Source organism: Oncorhynchus gorbuscha, linkage group LG18, assembly GCF_021184085.1.
Source record: "Oncorhynchus gorbuscha isolate QuinsamMale2020 ecotype Even-year linkage group LG18, OgorEven_v1.0, whole genome shotgun sequence".
NCBI lineage: Eukaryota > Metazoa > Chordata > Actinopteri > Salmoniformes > Salmonidae > Oncorhynchus > Oncorhynchus gorbuscha.
Genome location: NC_060190.1, coordinates 34899870 through 34920727, shown reverse-complemented (window position 1 = coordinate 34920727; position 20858 = coordinate 34899870). Strand labels below are relative to the sequence as shown.

Here is a 20858-nt window from a genome sequence, read left to right as displayed (position 1 = left end):
TTTCATATAAATTTGCAAAAATGTCTACAAACCTGTTCTTGCTTCTTCATTATGGGGTATTGTGTTTAGATTGATCAACGGGAAAAAGACGCTTTTAGAATAAGGCTGTAACATAAACCTTTTTGGAAAAAGTCAAGGGGTCTGAATGCTTTCTGAATGTACTGTATATATTATATATTACATGTTTGTCGCCAGACCCACTGGCTCCAGGTCATCTACAAGTCTATGCTAGGTAAAGCACCACCTTATCTCAGTTCACTGGTCACGATGGCAACACCCACCCATAGCACGCGCTCCAGCAGGTGTATCTCACTGATCATCCCTAAAGCCAAAACCTCATTTGGCCGCCTTTCCTTCCAGTTCTCTGCTGCCTGCGACTGGAACGAATTTGGAGACTTTTATCTCCCTCACCAACTTTAAATATCTGCTATCTGAGCAGCTAACCGATCGCTGCAGCTGTACATAGTCCATCGGTATATAGCCCACCCAATTTACCTACCTCATCCCCATACTGTTTTTATTTGATTTACTTTTCTGCTCTTTTGCACACCAGTATCTCTACCTGTTCATCTGTTCATCTGATCATTTATCACTCCAGTGTTAATCTGCTAAATTGAAATTATTCACTCCTCATGCCTATTTATTGCCTACCTCCTCAAGCCTTTTGCACACAGTGTATATAGATTTTTTTTCTACTATGTTATTGACTTGTTTATTGTTTACTCCATGTGTAACTCTGTGTTGTCTGTTCACACTGCTATGCTTTATCTTGGCCAGGTCGCAGTTGCAAATGAGAGTTTGTTCTCAACTAGCCTACCTGGTTAAATAAAGGTGAAATAAAAATAAAAATAAAAAATACCATTAGTATATTACTATAGTATTTATATATTCCTGTTACCAGTCACTTTTCAGCCCTGTTTACACTGCTATATATTCATATTATTATTAATCCTACTTACCAGTCACTTTCTCCTTATCCCTTCCTACATATTTTTTTAATTTTGATTTATTTAACGTTTATTTAACTAGGCAAGGCAGTTAAGAACAAATTCTTATTTGCAATGAAGGCGGCCTTCAGACAGCCTACCCTGGACAAACCCGGACGACGCTGGGCCAATTATGAGCTGTCCTATGAGACTCCCAATCAAGGCCGGATGTGATACAGCCTGAATTCGAACCAGGGACTGTAGTAGAGTGCCTTAGCCCGCTCTGCCGCTCCAGAGCCCATACATATATATATATATATATATATATATATAGATGTATATATATAGATGTTAACCTTTTACATTATAATATTGAAGTATCTTACCAGACGGTTTGTCTTCTCCATATCAAAATAAATGTCAGATGAGTTGCCCTATCACCACCTACGTTGAAAACGCTCTATGACGTCATCGTGGGAGTGTTCCATCGGGAGAAATGAACGTTCATCAACACAATCCTCTCAGCGCCCATGTAAGTTGTAATAGGTAAATACACAATATAGTTTGATTGGAGAACTGTAATATCAATGTCGAGTATAGAATTGCTCATTTTGTAGTTGTATATTCTCGAAAGCGGTGTATTGTTTATCAACTTGTGTTCAACCTGGTGTTAGCTAAGCTAGCTGTGTAGTAGCAGGCTGGCTAGCTCGATTTAGCTGGCTATCGCTAAACCTATCTAGCCACCCTTAGCTAACGTTACTCCCAACCAACCTGTTCTATCTTACTAGATAAGCGTTAGCTAGTTGTGTGGGTGCAAGTGATTTACTTGAATGTGTCATTACTGTTTGGGCATGAGCTGACTACGGTTTGTGTTGGGGTATGTCAGCATTCATATATGATCAACCATGCCCTATCATACATTTCCAATAAACATATGCGGGCTAGATACATTGTCATTGAATTAAACTAGCTAACGTTTGCTATTGATGTTGGCTAAGTTAGTAAATAGTTAAATAGGTGTAACTTGTTATTCAGTGTGGTGTCTAACTGGGAGGGAGTAGCATGGACGCCACTCAGCCTGTGTAAACGTCGGGATGTGCTGCGGTGGAAATCCACGGTCACAAACCTGCTAGCTAACGTTACCTAGCTATGTCGTTACATCCTACAAAACACCGGGTGGGTGGATGTTTTCAGGCTGTCTGTGAGATCATTAGCCATACGCAACAACAAAAGTGTGTCTGAAAACAAACTATCTTTTTCATGTTTTGTCTATTGCCAGGTTAGCATTTTAATTAGGCCTGTCCACGATAGTGGATGTAACATTAGCTAGCCTCGATTAAAAAAAAATCCACACCTATGCTAATAGCTAGCTAAATGCTCATACCATGCTCATATTGATGATGCTGGCGGTAGTGTTTGGCCACTGACGGTGACGTTTGCGCGGCTGTCATTTTCTATTCTGAAATGGGATGGGATAATTGTTATTTTCCACTTTATAATCTCGGTAGTTAAGGTATGTAGTCATTTGTTTAGCAATACCTTGCCGTTAGATTGAAGTGTGATTGTAATTAGCTAGGTGTTTTATCGCTAGCTAATTACGCACAGTCTGGTGTTGGGCGTGAACACCTCCACATATCTTGCAGCAAACACATTTATCAACGGCTATCTGTCTGATTACATTTATCGGATTAATTGCGCTAACAGCTCTGCGTTTAGCTCGGTCATCAACTAGCTAATGTCTCCTATTGTAAAAATAACCCCCACACAACTATTATTTCATTGATTGGAAAATCGATCTCAGTCAGTTAGCTAAGAAATAGCAAGCTCACAGAAATAAGCTCCTCAGTGGAGGCAAAGTTGGCTATCTAGGTAGCCGACTGATTGTGGCAGTTGAACTAATCTCACACGATTTAGCCAGGATTGTATTAGGCCTAGCTATTCTAGTGCTTTGCGTTGACAGGTAGGCCTGTCAACGCAAAGATGTTGGCATTGGTTTGCCTATCCCAGGCCAGTGTCTGTGCACCTGTTTTGTCTTAGTGTTTTATGACAGCCCACTGGACTAGACAGAAGGATATGCAGTGCAATAGCAAATTGAATCTGGAGAATGTACTGTATTAAGTCCAGTGGTGTAAAAATACTTGAAAGTACTACTTACGTAGTTTTTTGCGATTATCTGCACTTTACTTTACTATTTATATTTTTGACTACTTTTACTTCACTACATTCCTTCAGAAAATATTATACTTTTCACTCCATACATTTTCCTTGACACCCATAAGTAGTCGTTACATTTTGAATGCTTAGCAGGACAGGAAAACAGTCAAATTCACACACTTGTCAACCGAACATCCCTGGTCATCCCTACTGCCTTTGATCTGGCGGACTCACTAAACACACATGCTTCATTTGTAAATTATGTCTGAATGTTGGAATGTGCCCATGGCTTTCTGTAAATTATCAATACAAGAAAATGGTGCCATCTGGTTTGCTTTAATATAAGGAACTTTAAATAATTTATACTTTTGATACTTGATACCACAGTTATGAGTGAGTCACAAATGTGTAATTGAACTCCAGGGAGGTTCTCAAAAGCATTATGATCATATTTAAGTAAATTTGTAGGCCATGGATGAACCATGATCTTAACCCTATCAGTCCTGAGATCCCAGCAAATATCATATATCTGACTTTCATTTGTCTGCATGTTCAGCCCTTACATTAGCTTCACAAATACAATTTTGTTTACAACCATTTTCTTTATAGGACAACCAGGATTACAAGTAGAACACAACAATTTGTCATACAACCGGTGCGTTCATGAGTTTTATTGACAAATGTCAATACAATAAGGTCCACCAAAGCAAAAACATGATGAGTGCTGTAAGTACAGAATTAATTGTGTGGAGTTTGACAGAAACTGTGAGCTTATTATAGACTATGTCCTGGGATTTCCAATGATCTTCTATGTAGAAGAGCTCTTTGGACTCTATGCCCTTGTCTCACAAACACCGCTCTAGCTCAGCCCCCACTAAGCACACAGACTAATGGAATCTACGGATGCAGAAGAAATAGACCAATTCAATTGTACAAACCAGAAGCTCAAACACAATGTTTAAATTGGTTTAGAAGTCCAAAACGCACCAGCGATATGGTGGGACTCATTGGGTTAATGGTAAAGATGTTTGAAAACCTGCCCTGACATATTTCTACCCTCTTTGATTTTCAGCATGTGACATCCCGAAACATCAGTGGAAACTGTTGACCGAAGAGGAAAGAACATCCCAGCTCTTGTACTTTGAAAGAGTGTTCAAAGGAAGTGGGTTTTGGAAATTTCCTTGGAATACTTAGGCTTTTTCTATGCAGTGAAATCCCAATAGGCCTGCTGATGACCGGAACTCAAGGTATGCTTCCCAGTAAAGCCAAACTAAAGTAGCTAGCCAAACTAAAGGGATCCTAGACTAATTGCCAATTGCACCCTTCCGAGAGCTATTTTTGTGAAAAAGAAGGCTGCTTTTGAGCTTTAAAAAATGGAGCCTGAAATAGTTGTGGCATTAATGTTACAGCCATGTTGGCTTTCATCAGAATGAAGAATAGGTTTTGGTAGATGAACAGTGGTAAAAATAGATGAGAAGATGGATGCAGGCAGACACAGCTCATTAAGACATTGTCCTCCTCCTGGACAAAGGGCCCTGCTGTAGATGCCATGTGAAAGTAGACCCTTACAGTGAATGGACACAAGTACAGATATGGTTGCAAATGTGGTAGATACATTTGCATTAAGTATCTTCTCCATGTAGGCACATTCAGTATAGACTATAGAGAGAGACACACACACATTACACACATGCTGGTGTGACCTTGGAAGGCTGCAGTGCATGAGGCGGCCGAGGGGAAGAGGGGGGGGTGATCTCAATTGCATACTCCTCGCGTCCTCTCCTCATCTCCTTCTCAAAACCCATTGGAGGAGAAGGTCAGAGGGAAGTGACCTCTGGCTTTCTCATCCAATGGGTTTTGAGAAGGAGGGAGGATGCAATTGAGATCTTCCCAGTGATAGGAGAGTGTTGGCTGACTCACTTCAGACAGAGATAATGTAGCACCCTAAAGGAGGAAAAGAGACTGGGGTGTCATGGTGTGCTTCACTGTGTGAATGTCTGTTAGTACACTTGTCCATGTACTTGTAGATCGGGGCGGCAGGTAGCCTAGTGGTTAGAGCGTTGGGCCAGTAACCGAAAGGTTTCCAGATCGAATCCCCGAGCCGACAAGGTCAGAATCTGCCGTTCTGCCCGTGAACAAGGCAATTAAACCACTGTTCCTAGGCCGTCATTGTAAATAAGAATTTGTCCTTAACTTACTTGCCTAGATAAGTAAAATGGATGTTTGAAACTGCAGCAGTGGATGTGCATTTTGGACTAAATCTGTGGCAGTAGGTAGTCTGATATTACAGCATTAGGGCTTGTGTTCCATTAGCCTATGAGCCTATCTGATTGTGGCAGAGGGTGTTTTATCCATAAGATGGTTTGGGGTGCCTGCTTGTTGACAGTGACGTACAATAGCTGTGCCGAGTCTTGGAGTCACTCCTGTCTATTTAATAATGCATTCATAATGCCATTAGACTCCCTAATCACTCTGTGGAACATGCATGTCACTGTGTGTGCTTTTGTTTCGTTTCTGTGTAGCCTACCTGCTCAATTGTTAACCACTGCGTCCCCTCACTGAATTCAGGCCTGCAAATGGGCCTATATATAGCCGGACCTTTCAGTCTCGCATGCAATAAGTTAAACATGGGGTGAAATGAGGAGGGGAACGGGTAAGGGGATTTCCACTGATAGATGAGGAGTATGCAGATATATATGCCTGTTGTTGACATCTACTTTCGCCTATTTGGTGAGGTCAAGTGTTAGTTACGGCTAAGTGTGCAGCGCTTCTGGGCGAGATTAGCCATAGTGTTACCTCAGTGTTGGGTTAATGTTACAGGCTTATTAGTGTTCCAGCTATGAGGAAGGGACTTACTCAAATGAAACAATCTCTCAATCCTATCCATTTGGGATACTTTCACTCTGTCATTAGTAGTGTGTTTTTCTATGCTGTATTTGGGCGTTGCGTTTTGCAGGCAGTTTCTTTCTGCGTCCTCCAATCTGCTGATGTTAGGGGAAATTCTGGTGATGTATCATAATTTGCGAGTGGGTAGGGAGTTGTGTGGGAGGCATCGTGTCCTGCTGGTGCCAGTAAACTGGTGGTGACTGAATTCTTTCCCTTTTCCTCTTCCTTTAGTTTTGTGCGGATTGGGCGACTGGTGTGGTTGGTGGGTTCCACTGACAGGCACTTACTCTGTCCGAAGCGGCACCCTGTCCCATGTATAGTGCACTACTTTTTGACCAGAGCCCATCAAAAGTAGTGTACTATGTAGGGGGATTTGGTTCCATTTGGGATGAAGGCTTTGACTCAAAAGCAGGTTCTTTGCTCACTGCACAAAAGGAGCTCTGCTGGTCAGCGTCTCTCAAGCTTTGAGTCAAAGTTTTGAACACTTATTTTAACTTAATATAATACATCAATAAAATCAATTTAGCCTCAAGTAAATAATGAAACATGTTCAATTTGGTTTAAATAATGCAAAAACAAAGTGTTGGAGAAGAAAGTAAAAGTGTAAGAAAGCTAATGTTTCAGTTCCTTGCTCAGAACATGAGAACATATGAAAGCTGGTGGTTCCTTTTAACATGAGTCTTCAATATTCCCAGGTAAGAAGTTTTAGGTTGTAGTTATTATAGGACTATTTCCCTCTATAATTAACCTTCGACTATTGGATGTTCTTATAGGCACTTTAGTATTTCCAGTGTAACAGTATAGTTTCGGTCCCTCTCCTCACTCCTCCCTGGGCTTGAACCAGGGACACAACGACATCAGCCACCATTGAAGCAGCGTTACCCATGCAGAGCAAGGGGAACAACTACTAAAAGGCTCAGAGCGAGTGACGTTTGAAATGCTATTAGCGCGCGCTAACTAGCTATTTCACTTCTGTTACATTTTACTTCTGTTACACCAGCCTCATCTCGGGAGTTGATAGGCTTGAAGTCATAAACAGCGCAATGCTTGACGCACAACGAAGAGCTGCTGGCAAAACGCACAAAAGTGCTGTTTGAATGAATGTTTACGCGCCTGCTTCTGCCTACCACCGCTCAGTCAGATACTTAGATACTTGTATGCTCAGTCAGGTTATATGCAACACAGGACACGCTAGATAATATCTAGTAATATCATCAACCATGTGTAGTTAACTAGTGATTATGATTGATTTTTTATAAGATAAGTTTAATGCTAGCTAACAACTTACCTTGGCTTACTGCATTTGCAGAGAGGCAGGTCGTTATTGCGTTGGACTAGTTAACTGTAAGGTTGCAAGATTGGATCTCCCGGGCCGATAAGGTGAAAATCTGTCGTTCTGCCCCTGAACAAGGCAGTTATCCCACCGTTCCTAGGCAGTAATTGAAAATAAGAATGTGTTCTTAACTGACTTGCCTAGTTACATTTTTAAAAATCGGCAAATCGGTGCCCAAAAATACAGATTTCCGATTGTGATAACTTGAAATCGGCCCTAATTAATCGGCCGACCTCTACTCCTGAGTAATCTGTATGGAGTCATCACTGTGAGGTTTTCCACACACCTTCATGTCATGGTCTCATATTTTGAGTGTGCACAGGGCAGTGGAGATGTTTGCTGTTAAGATGAGGACTTCTCAAAATGTATTCTAGGAGGAGTCCCTGAAGCCCCTCAAAGTGTGAGTGTGTACAGGTCTGGTTGATTCTGTGCAGTTTGTACACGGCTGATTTGAGCACGGGTTTGTTTGTGTGCCGCCGTTGCCAGCGTCATTTATTTGTATCTCGTCATTGGTTCCATTTTGATAGTGATTTCCCTCTGATGTTGACTTCTTCCTCCGCAGCCAACCCTGAGCTGTAAGCCGGAAAGAGGAGAAGCTGGACGGAGGGTAAGATCTTTCTTTTTTTCCCCCTCTTTCTTGCCACCTGTTTCTTCTTGCTCTCTCCTTTCCCCTCGTGCTCTCTTCCTCCATATCTCTTCCCCCTTTCTATGCAGTGCTAAGTAAAATACAGTCTTTATATAAAGTGCCTTCCTGGAGCTCAACTCTCAGACGATGTGGATTTAGCCCTAGCCATCTCCGCTCACGGCTCCATGCTTGATCTGGTCTCTGAGGTCCAGGCTCTCTACAGGGATATCATGGCGCAACTCTGGGTGCCTCAGCCAGATAAGAACCCACCAGAAGATTCCATTATATTCATTTTTATTTTGTTTCATTATTACTCATCTTTTTCATACCATTTACTTTAAACTCATTCGAAATCCTCAAAGGATATGTTTTTTTCCAACCCATTTTAGTAAAGAAATAGTTTCTGAAATGCTGTGTATCTTATATTAGACTACAAACGACTGTCTAAGTAAATAACAAATTAAGGCAGTGTTTGTTAACCTCTGCCTGACAAGGAAACCACAGTCAGATTAGGCTGGTTAACCCAGGTCCTGTGACATGCTTTCTTCCTCTAAAATTGCGTTTGCAATATGACACATTGAAGTGCCACTATCTATGGAAACTGTACAATAAAACCCCAGCATTTCAGAAATTGTTTTTGGAAAGTATTTTATTTAGCACGACACCCGTCATTGCTGTAGAAGACTGCTTTCTATAGTAGAGTTGCTTTATAAGTGGGTTTGGACATCACAGACGTTGTGGTTTGGCTCATATGTATTCATTTGTTCAGTATTTACCATACTGAACAAAAATATAAATACAACAATTTCAAAGATTTTAGTTACAGTTTGTGTAAGGTAATCAGTCAATTTTAAATCTATTCATTAGACCCGACTATGGATTTCACATGACTGGGAATACAGATGCTGGGCACCTCAGGATCTCGTCATGGTGTCTTTGTGCATTCAAATTGGCATCGATTTAAAATGCAATTGTGTTTGTTGTCCATAGCTTATTCCTGCCCATACCATATCCCCACAGCCACCATGGGGCAGCCTTTTCACAATGTTGACATCAGCAAACCGCTCGCCCACACGAGGCCATACACGTGGTCTGTGGTTGTGAGGCTGGTTGGACCTACAAAGTAATTTGGCAGGAGGCGGCTTATGGTAGAGAAATTAACATTGCCTTCTCTGGTGACTGCTCTGCTGGACATTCCTGCAGTCAGCATGCTAATTGCACGCTGCCTCAACTTGAGACATCTGTGGCATTGTATTGTGACAACTGCACGGTTTTGAGTGGGCTTTTATTGTCCCAGCACAAGGTGCACCGGTGTAATGATCATCCTGTTTAATCAGCTTCTTGATATGCCAAATCTGTCAGGTGGATGGATTGTCTTGTCAAAGGAGAAATGCTCACTAACTAATTTGTGCACACAATTTGAGAGAAGCTTTTTGTGCGTATGGAACATTTCTGGGATCTTATATTTCAGCTCATGAAACATGGAACCAAAACTTTACATGCTGCGTTTTTATATTTTTGTTCAGTGTAATATTGTAATAAAAAAATAATATTTGAACATACAAATATATATAAATCGAGTCAACTAAACTCAAGCCTCAATGTCTCAAAGCTGACACGAGTTCAAACTCTGCTGCTTTTTGTAATCATTGTTTTAATTATGGTGCTTTCTTTTGTCCCATCCACTCACTGTTGCATGTCATAATCCATTTATTTTCCTTTTTGTGTTAGACGAGCATGTCTTTGAGCCAATCCGCATGCACGCGCACAGGGCCCGAGTGAGTGAGCGCCATACTCCTTGCTTCCCGACTTTTGAAGCTGCCTCTCAAAGGGGGTGTGGTGTTGGGGCGTAGCTAGACCCCCGCACCCCCAGAGTTAACCCTGTGGCTGAGCATCAGCCTGGCGCCCCCTGATGGATCAGGCTAGTAGTGAGCAGAGTCCTGAGGAGCCGGATGCGGGAGGTCGGGTGGAGCAGGAGGTTGGCCGAAGGGCATCTGAGTCGGAGCACGGCCTGTCCAAAATCACCCACAATGCACTGGAGAACATGGGCGCGCTTGGCCACGGCCTGAAGCAGCTTTTCCAGCCGCAGCGCCGCCGCTCATCCGTCTCCCCGCACGACGCCGCCGCCTCCTCCTCAGTTGGCCCCGCCCTTGAGCCCCCTGACGGTGGGGGGCCAGAGGTTGGGGACACCCACTCTGCACCTGGTCCGGACTCTGACCCCCACACTACTTCCTCCGCTCCCCCTGCAGCTCTGAGCCGCGTTCTGCAGCAAATCCGTGGCGCGCCCCCCATAATGAAGCGAGGGACCAGTCTGCAGAGCCGCCGCACTAAGGCGGGGGGGACCGGGGACACCCCCCAGAAAGGCAGCCCCCAGATCCACCGGAGGAGTACCCAGGAGGTTATGCTGCTGCAGGCTGGCCGCCCGCGCTCCTCCTCCACCACGGACACTCCCACCAGCCCCGCCCTGGCCGACATGCTGCTCACTTCCGGGTACCACTCCACTGAGGAGCCTGACAGGGTGAGTTGAAACTTGGGCCCTGCAGGGGTTGATCCCCTGTAAAACCTACCCACTGGTGCAGACTGGCCACTGCAAGCTTTTCACTTATATTTAAAACAAAACATGTAATAAACAAGCAGCTGCTTCTAGAGAAAACGCATATCTAAATGGAAGCGCAGTATTGGAAGGTCAGAAATTCATGATGATTTACTGTGAAATGAAATGGATCATATTGGGCTAACTGACTTGCCTTCCTCTGGATGTTCTTGGATGAAGGAGTGAAAGGAACTGTCATTACTGGTGTGTGTGTGTGTGTGTGTGTGTTGGTCACTATGTGCTCTAAGCCTTTCTATATTTAGCTGTGGCTGTCTCCAAGAGTACTTCAGGTCAGCCAGCGAAGGCTTGACTTGCAGGCCAAAACAAGCTGAAAAGCGGATGGTTCCCTGACATCTCTGACACTGTCCTCCAACATTTTAGTTGTAGACTGGTCCTCACTGGAATTGCTCAAATCCATAGAAATTGAGTACACTGTATTAACAATATTTTGCCAATGAATGAATACTTACTGACTTAGTAGCAGGACACTGCATTTCTAAATCCTTCACACTGTTGGGATTGTTGAACTCTTAGACAACTAGTACAACTAACCCATCATTGTGTCTGAGGTATACCCATCATGCGCATGACACCACCAAGCCTTTTGAGCAGGAAGGGTATGAATCGGGCAGTAGGATAACCAACCTGAGCAGTCTGTTCCACCAACAGCAGACCTACTGTGTGAACTGTAATTAACTCGTGTTACATGAGCAGCTAACAGGCTTGTGGCTAGCTACAGTAGCATCTGGATGTGTCTGTAGTTGAGCGACACAGTCTGTCGGTCTTTGAGAAAGCAAAAGTCCTGTCCACCCCCACTGGCTGTCTGTTACATAAGCTGTCTGAACAGTGATGGAAGGTGGGATGGGAGTGCAACTCCACTGTAGTTAGTGGCCTTCGCCTGGCCCAACCCCCCAGAACAGGCCAGAATTAATGATTTATGGTCCGATCTCCAGCACCGACATTCTAGAATCCCACCTCTCTGTGTAGAAAATAGATTTGAGAACATAACATTTAATTTTTTTTGTTTGAGAATAAAGCTTTAGCTTATTCAGTTAAGCCACCTCATTTACTGTGAGTAGGGAAGTTACACACACACACACACACACACACACACACACACACACACACACACACACACACACACACACACACACACACACACACACACACACACACACACACACACACACACACACACACTGTGTATGGCATCCCTGTCTGATGGATTACTGCTCAGTATATAGACATGGATTCCTCTGGAGATTATTTATGGAAGTTTTTTGGCTGTTTTTTAAAACAAATTATTAACATGCTCCTTTGTGGTAAGTCAGTCTGAGGTAACATTATGTAGGGTGTCCAGCCACTGCCCAGAGGGGGGGAAAATGTCATTTCTGTATGTTATAATAGCAGAATCTACCACAAACCCAAAGCTTCCTTATGTTATAAAACGCATTTTGCCAAGACATCTGATTATTCGTGTTCTGAATCGTTCAGTGGGGTCTTTCTCTAATGTGTCATTAACGTTATGTCCAAAAAGGTCAGGTTTTGTATCTTAATATATCCGATAATAAGCACAGAGCTCTGTTGATATGAGGATTTACAATTTTGTCGTTGTCCTCAGTTGTTTCCGCGGGTCACAAAAGGAGCATTTCACAAATGTCATTAAATGTAAAAGGCTTTGAGAATAAAAAGCTTGGAACATGCTCAGTAATCCATTGCCATTTCACTGAGCAACACTTGTTTTTATGAGGAATCTTCGAAAGAGGAATATCGACTTAATATGAAAAGCGTATATTTCATGTCTCAATCGATATCCATCTGACCTCTATTGTTTTATGTCCTGCGGATTTGAGAATGACGACTAGTTCAATGGGAAAGTGAGCCTGTCAGAATTAAGGCTACGAGCTTCCTTTCACCGAATCCATATACAGAGGACCATTACCAGCAACCATCACTCCTGTGTTCCAATGGCACGTTGTGTTAGCTAATCCAAGTTTATCATTTTAAAAGGCTAATTGATCATTTGAAAACCATTTTGCCTAGAAAGCCAGCATCCCGGAGTCGCCTCTTCACTGTTGACGTTGAGACGGGTGTTTTTGTGGGTACTATTTAATGATGCTCCCAGTTGAGGACATGGGAGGCGGCTGTTTCTCGAACTAGGCACACTAATGTACTTGTCCTCTTGCTCAGTTGTGCACCAGGTCCTCCGACTCTTTATATTCTGGTTAGAGCCAGTTTTCGCTGTTCTGTGAAGGGAGTAGTACACAGCGTTGTATGAGATCTTCCATTTCTTGGCAATTTCTCACATGGAATAGCCTTCATTTCTCAGAACAAGAATAGACTGATGAGTTTCGGAAGAAAGTTCTTTGTTTCTGGCAATTTTGAGCCTGTCATCAAACTCACAAATGCTGACGCTCCAGATACTCATCTAGTGTAAAGAAGGCCAGTTTTATTGCTTATTTAAGCAGAACAACAGTTTTCAGCTGTGCTAACATAATTGAATAAGGGTTTTCTAATGACTAAATAGCCTTTTAAAATTATAAACTTGGATTAGCTAACACAACGTGCTATTGGAACACAGGAGTGATGGTTGCAGATAATGGGCCTCTGTACACCTATTTAGATATTCCATTAAAAATCTGCTGTTTCCAGCTACAATTGTCATTCACAACATTAACAATGTCTACACTGTATTTATTTCTGGTCAATTTGATGTTATTTTGATGGGCAAAAGCTAATTTTTTTCTTTCAAAAACAAGGACATTTCTAAGTGACCCGAACTTTTGAACGGTTGTATGTGTGATATAAAAAATAGGTTGTAATTTAGTCACCATCCTACAAGGGTAAAAACTAATTTTTGAAGGGATTATGATAGAGACATGAGGTTTGGATCACTGGGTTTTCTTTGGTGATTATCTACACAATTAACATTATTTTACATATTGGTCAAAATACGTTTTTGATTGGAGACCCTGTATTATGATGATATGGTGTTGGCTGATTTGATCATTTACATTTGTTTGCCTTATAGTTACTTTCCACTCCATTTAGGCTACTTTTAATGCTCTTCCTCAATCTTATACGACAGTTTCTGATCTATCCTTCTCTCCTCCTATATTCTCTTCCTCCTCGTTACTCTGTCTTACCTGAGTCAGCTGGATTGTCTGGACGGTTCTGGCCCGGCCGTATCGCCCAACGCCCTCTCCTGCGGAGCCGACGGTTACGGGCTGGACTCGGTCGACACCACCCCTGACCCCCAGCGCACAAAACAGGCCATCGCCCAGCTGCAGCAGAAGATCCTCAAGCTCACAGAGCAGATCAAGATTGAGCAGACGGCCAGAGACGACAACGTGGCCGAGTACCTGAAGCTGGCCAACAACGCGGACAAGCAGCAGAGTGCCCGCATCAAACAGGTGTTTGAGAAGAAGAACCAGAAGTCGGCCCAGACCATCCAGCAGCTGCAGAGGAAGCTGGAGCACTACCACCGCAAACTGAGAGAGGTGGAGCACAACGGTATCCCCCGTCAGCCCAAAGACGTGCTCCGAGACATGCACCAAGGCCTCAAGGGCGTGGGCGCTAAGGTTAGCGTTATGAACATTTTAACATCACATGTACTTTCCTTATGAGGTCATCCCACTTATTTTTCACCAGTGTTATTTCTACCACTAGTGTGCCACTGCAACTGTTAATGTGAGTACTACCACCGCCCCCATCAAAATCTAGTTTGTCTGGTTTTAGCCACCTGTCCTTTTCAGAGTAATTAGCAGCACACAGTTTCGAACAGAATTCAATAGATTGTGTGTAGAATATGTATGTCTCAGACCTGGGTTCCTAAATACTATTCGAAATAATTTCATACTTTAGCTGGGCTTGACTGGTGCAATAACTTATAGAAGAGTCGCAAACCGTACCCATCAGTCACTCCAGGCAGACTAAATCAAACGCTAAAAGTATTTGAAAGATTAAGTGGTATTTGAACTAGGGGTGTGAAACGTTTTAAACTAAATCGGGATTCCTAACGTTAAGAATAATACCAAATGGAAAAAGTATTTCCTCCCCCACACACTATGAAAATCAAAGTGCAGGTGGCTCGCCTGCTCTTTCTCTTCGCTAATGATGCATGTGTGTGTTCAGTCTTTGGTCTGTTGCATGTAGAATTTCCTAGCTTGTTCATTGGTTTACTGAAGTTGAGAAACATTATAAGTTAAGAAATTGCGAAGTACATTGCGTGGTACAGCTTCTGAATGCCGACAGAGGCCTGGTGCACAATTCTGCCTGGTGGCCGACCTGCCTATACTCTGCCCCTCCCATCTCTCTCTGTCGCTCGCTAAGAAAGATGCAAGTGTTTGCGAAGCACGGCAACTAATCGGTCTCCGTTTTTTTTAACTTTAATTTTTAAAAATCTTACCAGTCGATTCCTATCGTAGACATTTGTTCTACTAAATGTTTTGTTAAGGTATTTAACAAATTTTAGACCTAAAGTTGCGCGCCGTCAGTTCTTGATTATTTGAGTGACACTTTTGCTAGTTAGTACCGCTTAAGTGGTATTCCTTTCCAGACAAGTAAAATGCTCGTTCAGTCGCGCTTCGAAACTATCTCCAGAGTTTTTGGGTCGACATTTTCAAAAGCTTAAACGTACCCTTACAGACAAACATGCCGTGGCTGAGGCACCTTTTAAGGGTATATGACTGCAGAAGTATTAATTTCATTGCCCGGCCCAGCGGTCATGCATTAGGACCATTGCATTAGGACCACATTTATTCTGACAAATCGTAAAAAGAAAATAGCAGTTGAAACGTTTGTCAAAATTGTCCATTTGTCACATCCCTAAGTTGAACCCAGGTCTGGTATCTCTGACCCATGTGTTTTCACTACCACCGTAGTCCCCCCTCCCTCCCTAGTTAGTAACTGACCCATCTCTCCAACAGGTCACCGGTGGCCTCTCCAGCTTCTCCCATGCCACTCACTCGGCGGCCGGGGCCGTGGTGTCCAAGCCTCGAGAGATCGCCTCCCTCATCCGCAACAAGTTTGGCAGCGCAGACAACATATCTGCCCTGAAGGACTCCCTGGACGAGCCCCAGGAAGATGGTCAAGTTTTGGGGACTGGGGGGTCCAGGACCCTGGGGGGGGCTTCTAGCCCCAAGTACGGCAGCGAGGACGACTGCTCCAGTGCCACCTCCGGCTCGGCTGGGGCCAACAGCATCACAGGGGCCCCCGGGGGCCCGCCCAGCTCTAAGGGCTTGAACACACTGGAGCACGGCCAGAGCTTGGGCTTGGACACGCTGCTCCACGAGGTCCAGGAGCTCCGGGACAGCCAAGGTCGGCTGGATGAGTCGTTTGACAGCCTGAAAAGCCATTACCAGAGAGACTACACCATGATCATGCAGGCCCTGCAGGAGGAGAGATACAGGTCGCCACTGCATGCCACACACAACCGACAACGCAACCGGTATTAAATAGACTAGACCAGTGGTTACCAACGGGTCGATCGACTGTGTGACCTTCAAGGAAATTTTAGTTGATCAAACATTTCTGTAGAAAAGGCTACCTGGGTGGCAGGTAGCCTAGTGGTTAAAAGTGTAAAGCCAGTAATTGAAAGGTCACGGGTTCGCATCCCAGAGCTGACTTGTTGAAACATCTGTCGATGTGCCCTTGAGCAAGACACTTAATCCTAATTGCAGCTGTTAGCCGCTCTGTATAAGAACGATGAGATATGAGATAAGCACAAGGCTTTATCATTTTTACATTTGAGTCATTTAGCAGACGTTCTTATAAAAAATAATTTAAAAGGTGAATTCATCTCCCAGTGTCTGGTGGAAAGCGGAATGAACCAGGTTTTCCTCTAGGATTTTACATGTTCTTAGCTCCAATCTGTTTATTTTTTTATCCTGAAAAACTCCCCAGTCCTTAATGATTACATGAATACCCATAACAATTCAGCCACCAACTGCATTCAAATATGGAGATAAGAAGTCTAATCTAATGTGTTGTATTGGATTTGCACCAAACATAACAGTTCAAATTTCAGTGTATTTCAGTACATTACAATGTAACGACTCCAAATCCAGTCCTCCATGGGTTGATACATTTGATTTAAGTATTTAATAAGAATATTTCATTCATTCAGATCTAGGATGTGTTATTTTAGTCTTCCCTTTTATTTTTTTGAGCATTGTATATAAGCACGGCATGTTTGTCTGTTGTGCTTATATACAGACCCATGGAGGTCTGGATTTGGAGTCGTTACATTGTAGTTACTCAAAAAGTACTCACCTAGCTTAATTGACTGAGTGAAAAGGAAGCCTGTACAGAATTAAAATATTCCAAAACATTCATCCTGTTTACAAATTGTTGTCCTGAAATTTGAACCGTTATGTTTGGTGCAAATCCAATACAACACATTAGATTAGACTTCTTATCTCCATATTTTAATGCAGTTGGTGGCTGAATTGTTATGGGTATTCATGTATCCTTAAGGACTGGGGAGTTTTTCAGGATAAAAAATAAACAGAATGTAGCTAAGAACATGTAAAATCCTAGAGGAAAACCTGGTTCAGTCCGCTTTTCACCAGACACTGGGAGATGAATTCACCTTTCAGCAGGATAATAACATAAAACACAAGGCCACATATACACTGGAGTTTCTTACCAAGAAGACTGTGAATGTTCTTTACAGTTTGAATTTAGATCTGCTTGAAAATCTATGGCAAAACCTGAAAATGGTTGTCTAGCAATGATCAACAACTAATTTGACAGAGCTTGAAGAATTTTGAAAAGAATAATGGGGAAAAATGGTACAATCCAAGTGTGCAAAGCTCTTAGACTTTACCCAGAAAGACTCGCAGCTGTAATCGCGGGCAAAGGTGCTTCTAACATGTATTGACTTCGGGGTGTGAATACGTATGTAAATTGAGATTTAATTTTCAATATATTTGCAATAAACTTAACATGCTTTCACTTTGCCATTATGCGGTATTGTGTATAGATGGATGCATGAGAACAATCTATTTAATACATTTTGAATTTAGGCTGTAACACAAAATGTGGAATAAGTCAAGGGGTATGAATACTTTCTGAGAGTACATACTCACTGAACTCGGCAGTTACTCAAGTTGCTAAGAGATGCAAAATCCCCTTGTTACTAAATTTAGAATACCGGTATACTTTCTCAGTTCAAAAGAACTCTTATCACTCAGCACCAGCAAACATTTCCACTAACACTTCCTTTCATGACACATTTTATAATAAATAAAAATAATACATGTATATGTAACAAAAGCAGGGAAAAAAATATTCAAATATTTTTTGTCCTCAGAGGGTGGGGAGGGGTTAATGAAAGGAAGTGTTTGATTGGTACCGTGTGTGTTCAGGTGTGAGCGTTTAGAGGAGCAGCTGAATGACTTAACAGAGCTGCACCAGAATGAGATCCTGAACCTGAAGCAGGAGCTGGCCAGCATGGAGGAGAAGATCGCCTATCAGTCTTATGAGAGAGCTAGAGACATTCAGGTGATTTTTTTTTTGTTTTTTTGTCAACAATTGAAATAAGGATTATTTTTTACCTCGTAATTTTTAGCTCCTTTGAACTCCATTTGTTCTTCCTCCCCCCTTGATATGTTTTACGATAGGGTGTGTTTGTGGTGAAGCGAGTCGGTGACATTCCAACCTGTTTAACCATGCCCCCCCCCCCCCCCCCCCATATGTAGGAGGCTCTGGAGGTGTGCCAGACGCGTATCTCCAAGATGGAGCTGCAGCAACAACAGCAGCAGGTGGTCCAGCTAGAGGGCCTAGAGAACGCCACGGCCCGGACCTTGCTGGGCAAGCTCATCAACGTACTGCTAGCCGTCATGGCCGTGCTCCTGGTATTCGTCTCTACCGTGGCCAACTGCGTGGTGCCCCTGATGAAGACGCGCAGCCGCACCTTCTCCACGCTGCTCTTTGTCGTCCTCCTCGCCTTCCTGTGGAGGAACTGGGAGGTCATCTCGCAGTACCTGGATCGCTTCCTGCTGTCCCCTAGTTGACCTACAGGGGTGGGGCTCTCTTAATGAGTGACAAAGGGAGGCGACGGTGGGGCGGGGCTCCCTGAACAATGAGGGACAGGCCTGGTGGGGGGTGACTAACTAACAAACCCCGTACTCTGCCTCTGATGCATGTGGTGGAACCAGGCCAGTACAAAGGGCAGGTTTAGCGGAAAGGAGGAGGAGGATGAGGAGCCATGAGATCTGCACACTTACTTCTCTCGCTCTCTCCAAGCAGTGAAATTGTTTACACGTGGAAGATGTTTTCTTGCTTTTAGAATTGATTCAAGTGGTATTGAATTTTTCTTGTTATTGCAGTCATTCATGCATATGCTTGAGGGCTTTATCTTGTGTCAGGATTGGGAAGGTAAACAGCTGGCATGTTGATGATCCACATGGCTAGTGACTTTACCCTTTTTCCGTTCTCCTTTTCTCTACATCCAAAATCTCTCTTCCTTTTCTCTCTTTAACCCTAAAATCTCTCCTTTCTCCCTTTTCTTACTCCCAATATGTTCTCTTCTGTGTTTGTCTTCCTCTGCCCCTCTTCTCAATCACCCCAGTCTTTGCCCATTTCACCAAATTGCTCTTCATTTTGGGAGGTTTGATATGACTAGCTACAGTGAACTGCTGTGGACAAAATCAAACGTATCACTGGATCAAGCAAGTGATGGGTTCTTGACTTGTTTCTATTGGATGAGCTAAACGCGACGTTGGGCCTGATTGGATCAGGACTGAGTCTGAATATGCTCAGCTTGAAGCCCCGCACTCTTGGCCTGGCCTGTTGGATCTGCCCCTGCTGAGACTATAAACTAATCTATAAACTGAATGAACATACTTGAAGAGCTGTGAAGCTTCTCAGTCTTTCAGTGCTTCCGTACTGTTTCTATTAGTGACAATGAAATGTAAACTTTTTATTTTATAAAACAAATAAAACATGCGGTTTTAAAAATGAATTGAGTCAACACATCCCTTTCAACCTCAAGTTTTTGACGTGTTGCAAATGTTGCCTATATTGACAAGCTAGTCGAGCTCTAACAATGTCCTCAAAGATGGAAGGCAGGCTAGACCTTTCAAGCCAATGAGGGCAGATAAGTGTGACTGGGTCATAGGCCACATCAGTGACAGCTTCAATGGCTTTGTTTATACACTCCACTTTAAAGTATTCAATTTCCTTCAATGGCAGATGTCTCCTGACTCTTAAGAATTCCCACCCAGTTGACTATGTTAAAATAGTGTAAGCCCTCCATGGCAATGTCTATGCTAAAATGGGTTATCCTTAAGTATCACAACAGGCACAACTCCAATATAAAGTAGTTTTTTCAGTTGCAGAAATGCCACATGCGTCCACAACCTAACAATTATAAAACTTGGATTCGATCAAATAACCCCCACATGGATAATTGGCAAATATTTGTTGACCAAATTCAACTCATTGAACTCTATACGAATTGCTCAAGTCGTGGACAGATTCTGGGCAGAGTAAAACCTTGCTTTGCTTCTTCCCGTGTATCCTTTTTCAAATCCAGGCCTTGAGGTCTGGTTAATTATTTATTTATTTTTCTCCTTGGGGGTGGTTAAATTTCCAGGGAATAAAGAACCAGGAGCACCAGCGGACAGCAATGCTTCGGGTACCTTTTGAATATCAAACTGAAGACCCAATTAGTTATTGCTCCCCCTTGTGGACAAACTGAAGTGGTACAACATGTTGCATTGCACCATTGTGTGCACGGACCCATAACAGACTAGTTTTGAATAACTTCTCATTGATTAATAGTTATGGGAATGGTTAGTTTTGAGATGGTTAGTTCTAACTGTATAGAAAGACTGCTTACCACAAACCAGCAGCATCAAAAATTCCATGGTGGAGAGAACAGTGAAAGACCAGTATCAGGGTCGTCCCTCAGGAGACTGGTACCAAGACGTCATGTCCAGTGTGCCGAAGTGTTCCAGGCTCAGATTGGTCTCAACCATCTGCACACTCACTGTCATGGTCAGCAACCTATGATGGACGAACAAAGTCCTGACTATAGAAAACACCTTTGCCATCAATATTTTCCAGGAACCGGGAAGTTACTGTACTAGTGATACAATTAATCTGGCAGAAGAGGGTACTGATTAAGCAGGTGTAAGAAATGAGAACTTAACAGCTTTATATATATATATATATATATATTATATATAAACTTGCATCAGTGAATCATTAAACATCTTTACAAACCCCTAGCTACCACCAACACTTCTCTACAGGAAAAGTGGAGATTACATTTTACAGCAGCTAGGTCTACACTTAAATGCCACAAACAACAACTACAAAAAACTGCTTTAT

General features: G+C 42.9%; 1 protein-coding gene across 4 annotated transcripts; it reads left to right on the top strand.

Moving 5' to 3' along the window:
• The first annotated feature begins 1340 nt into the window (after positions 1-1340).
• Positions 1341-19494, top strand: tmcc1b (transmembrane and coiled-coil domain family 1b). 4 transcript variants are annotated; one of them, XM_046311209.1, is made up of 8 exons: positions 1341-1458; positions 4153-4327; positions 7862-7906; positions 10174-10442; positions 13673-14098; positions 15446-15927; positions 17888-18023; positions 18221-19494. In XM_046311209.1, the coding sequence occupies exons 4-8, from the start codon at positions 10218-10220 to the stop codon at positions 18533-18535; spliced, it is 1584 nt and encodes a 527-aa protein (XP_046167165.1). In that variant the 5' UTR covers positions 1341-1458; positions 4153-4327; positions 7862-7906; positions 10174-10217; the 3' UTR covers positions 18536-19494. The 4 variants fall into 4 exon arrangements, with proteins under 4 accessions (XP_046167165.1, XP_046167162.1, XP_046167163.1 ...); XM_046311206.1 differs by having other exon boundaries at positions 9656-10442; XM_046311207.1 differs by having other exon boundaries at positions 1383-1472; positions 9656-10442.
• Positions 19495-20858: the final 1364 nt, after the last annotated feature.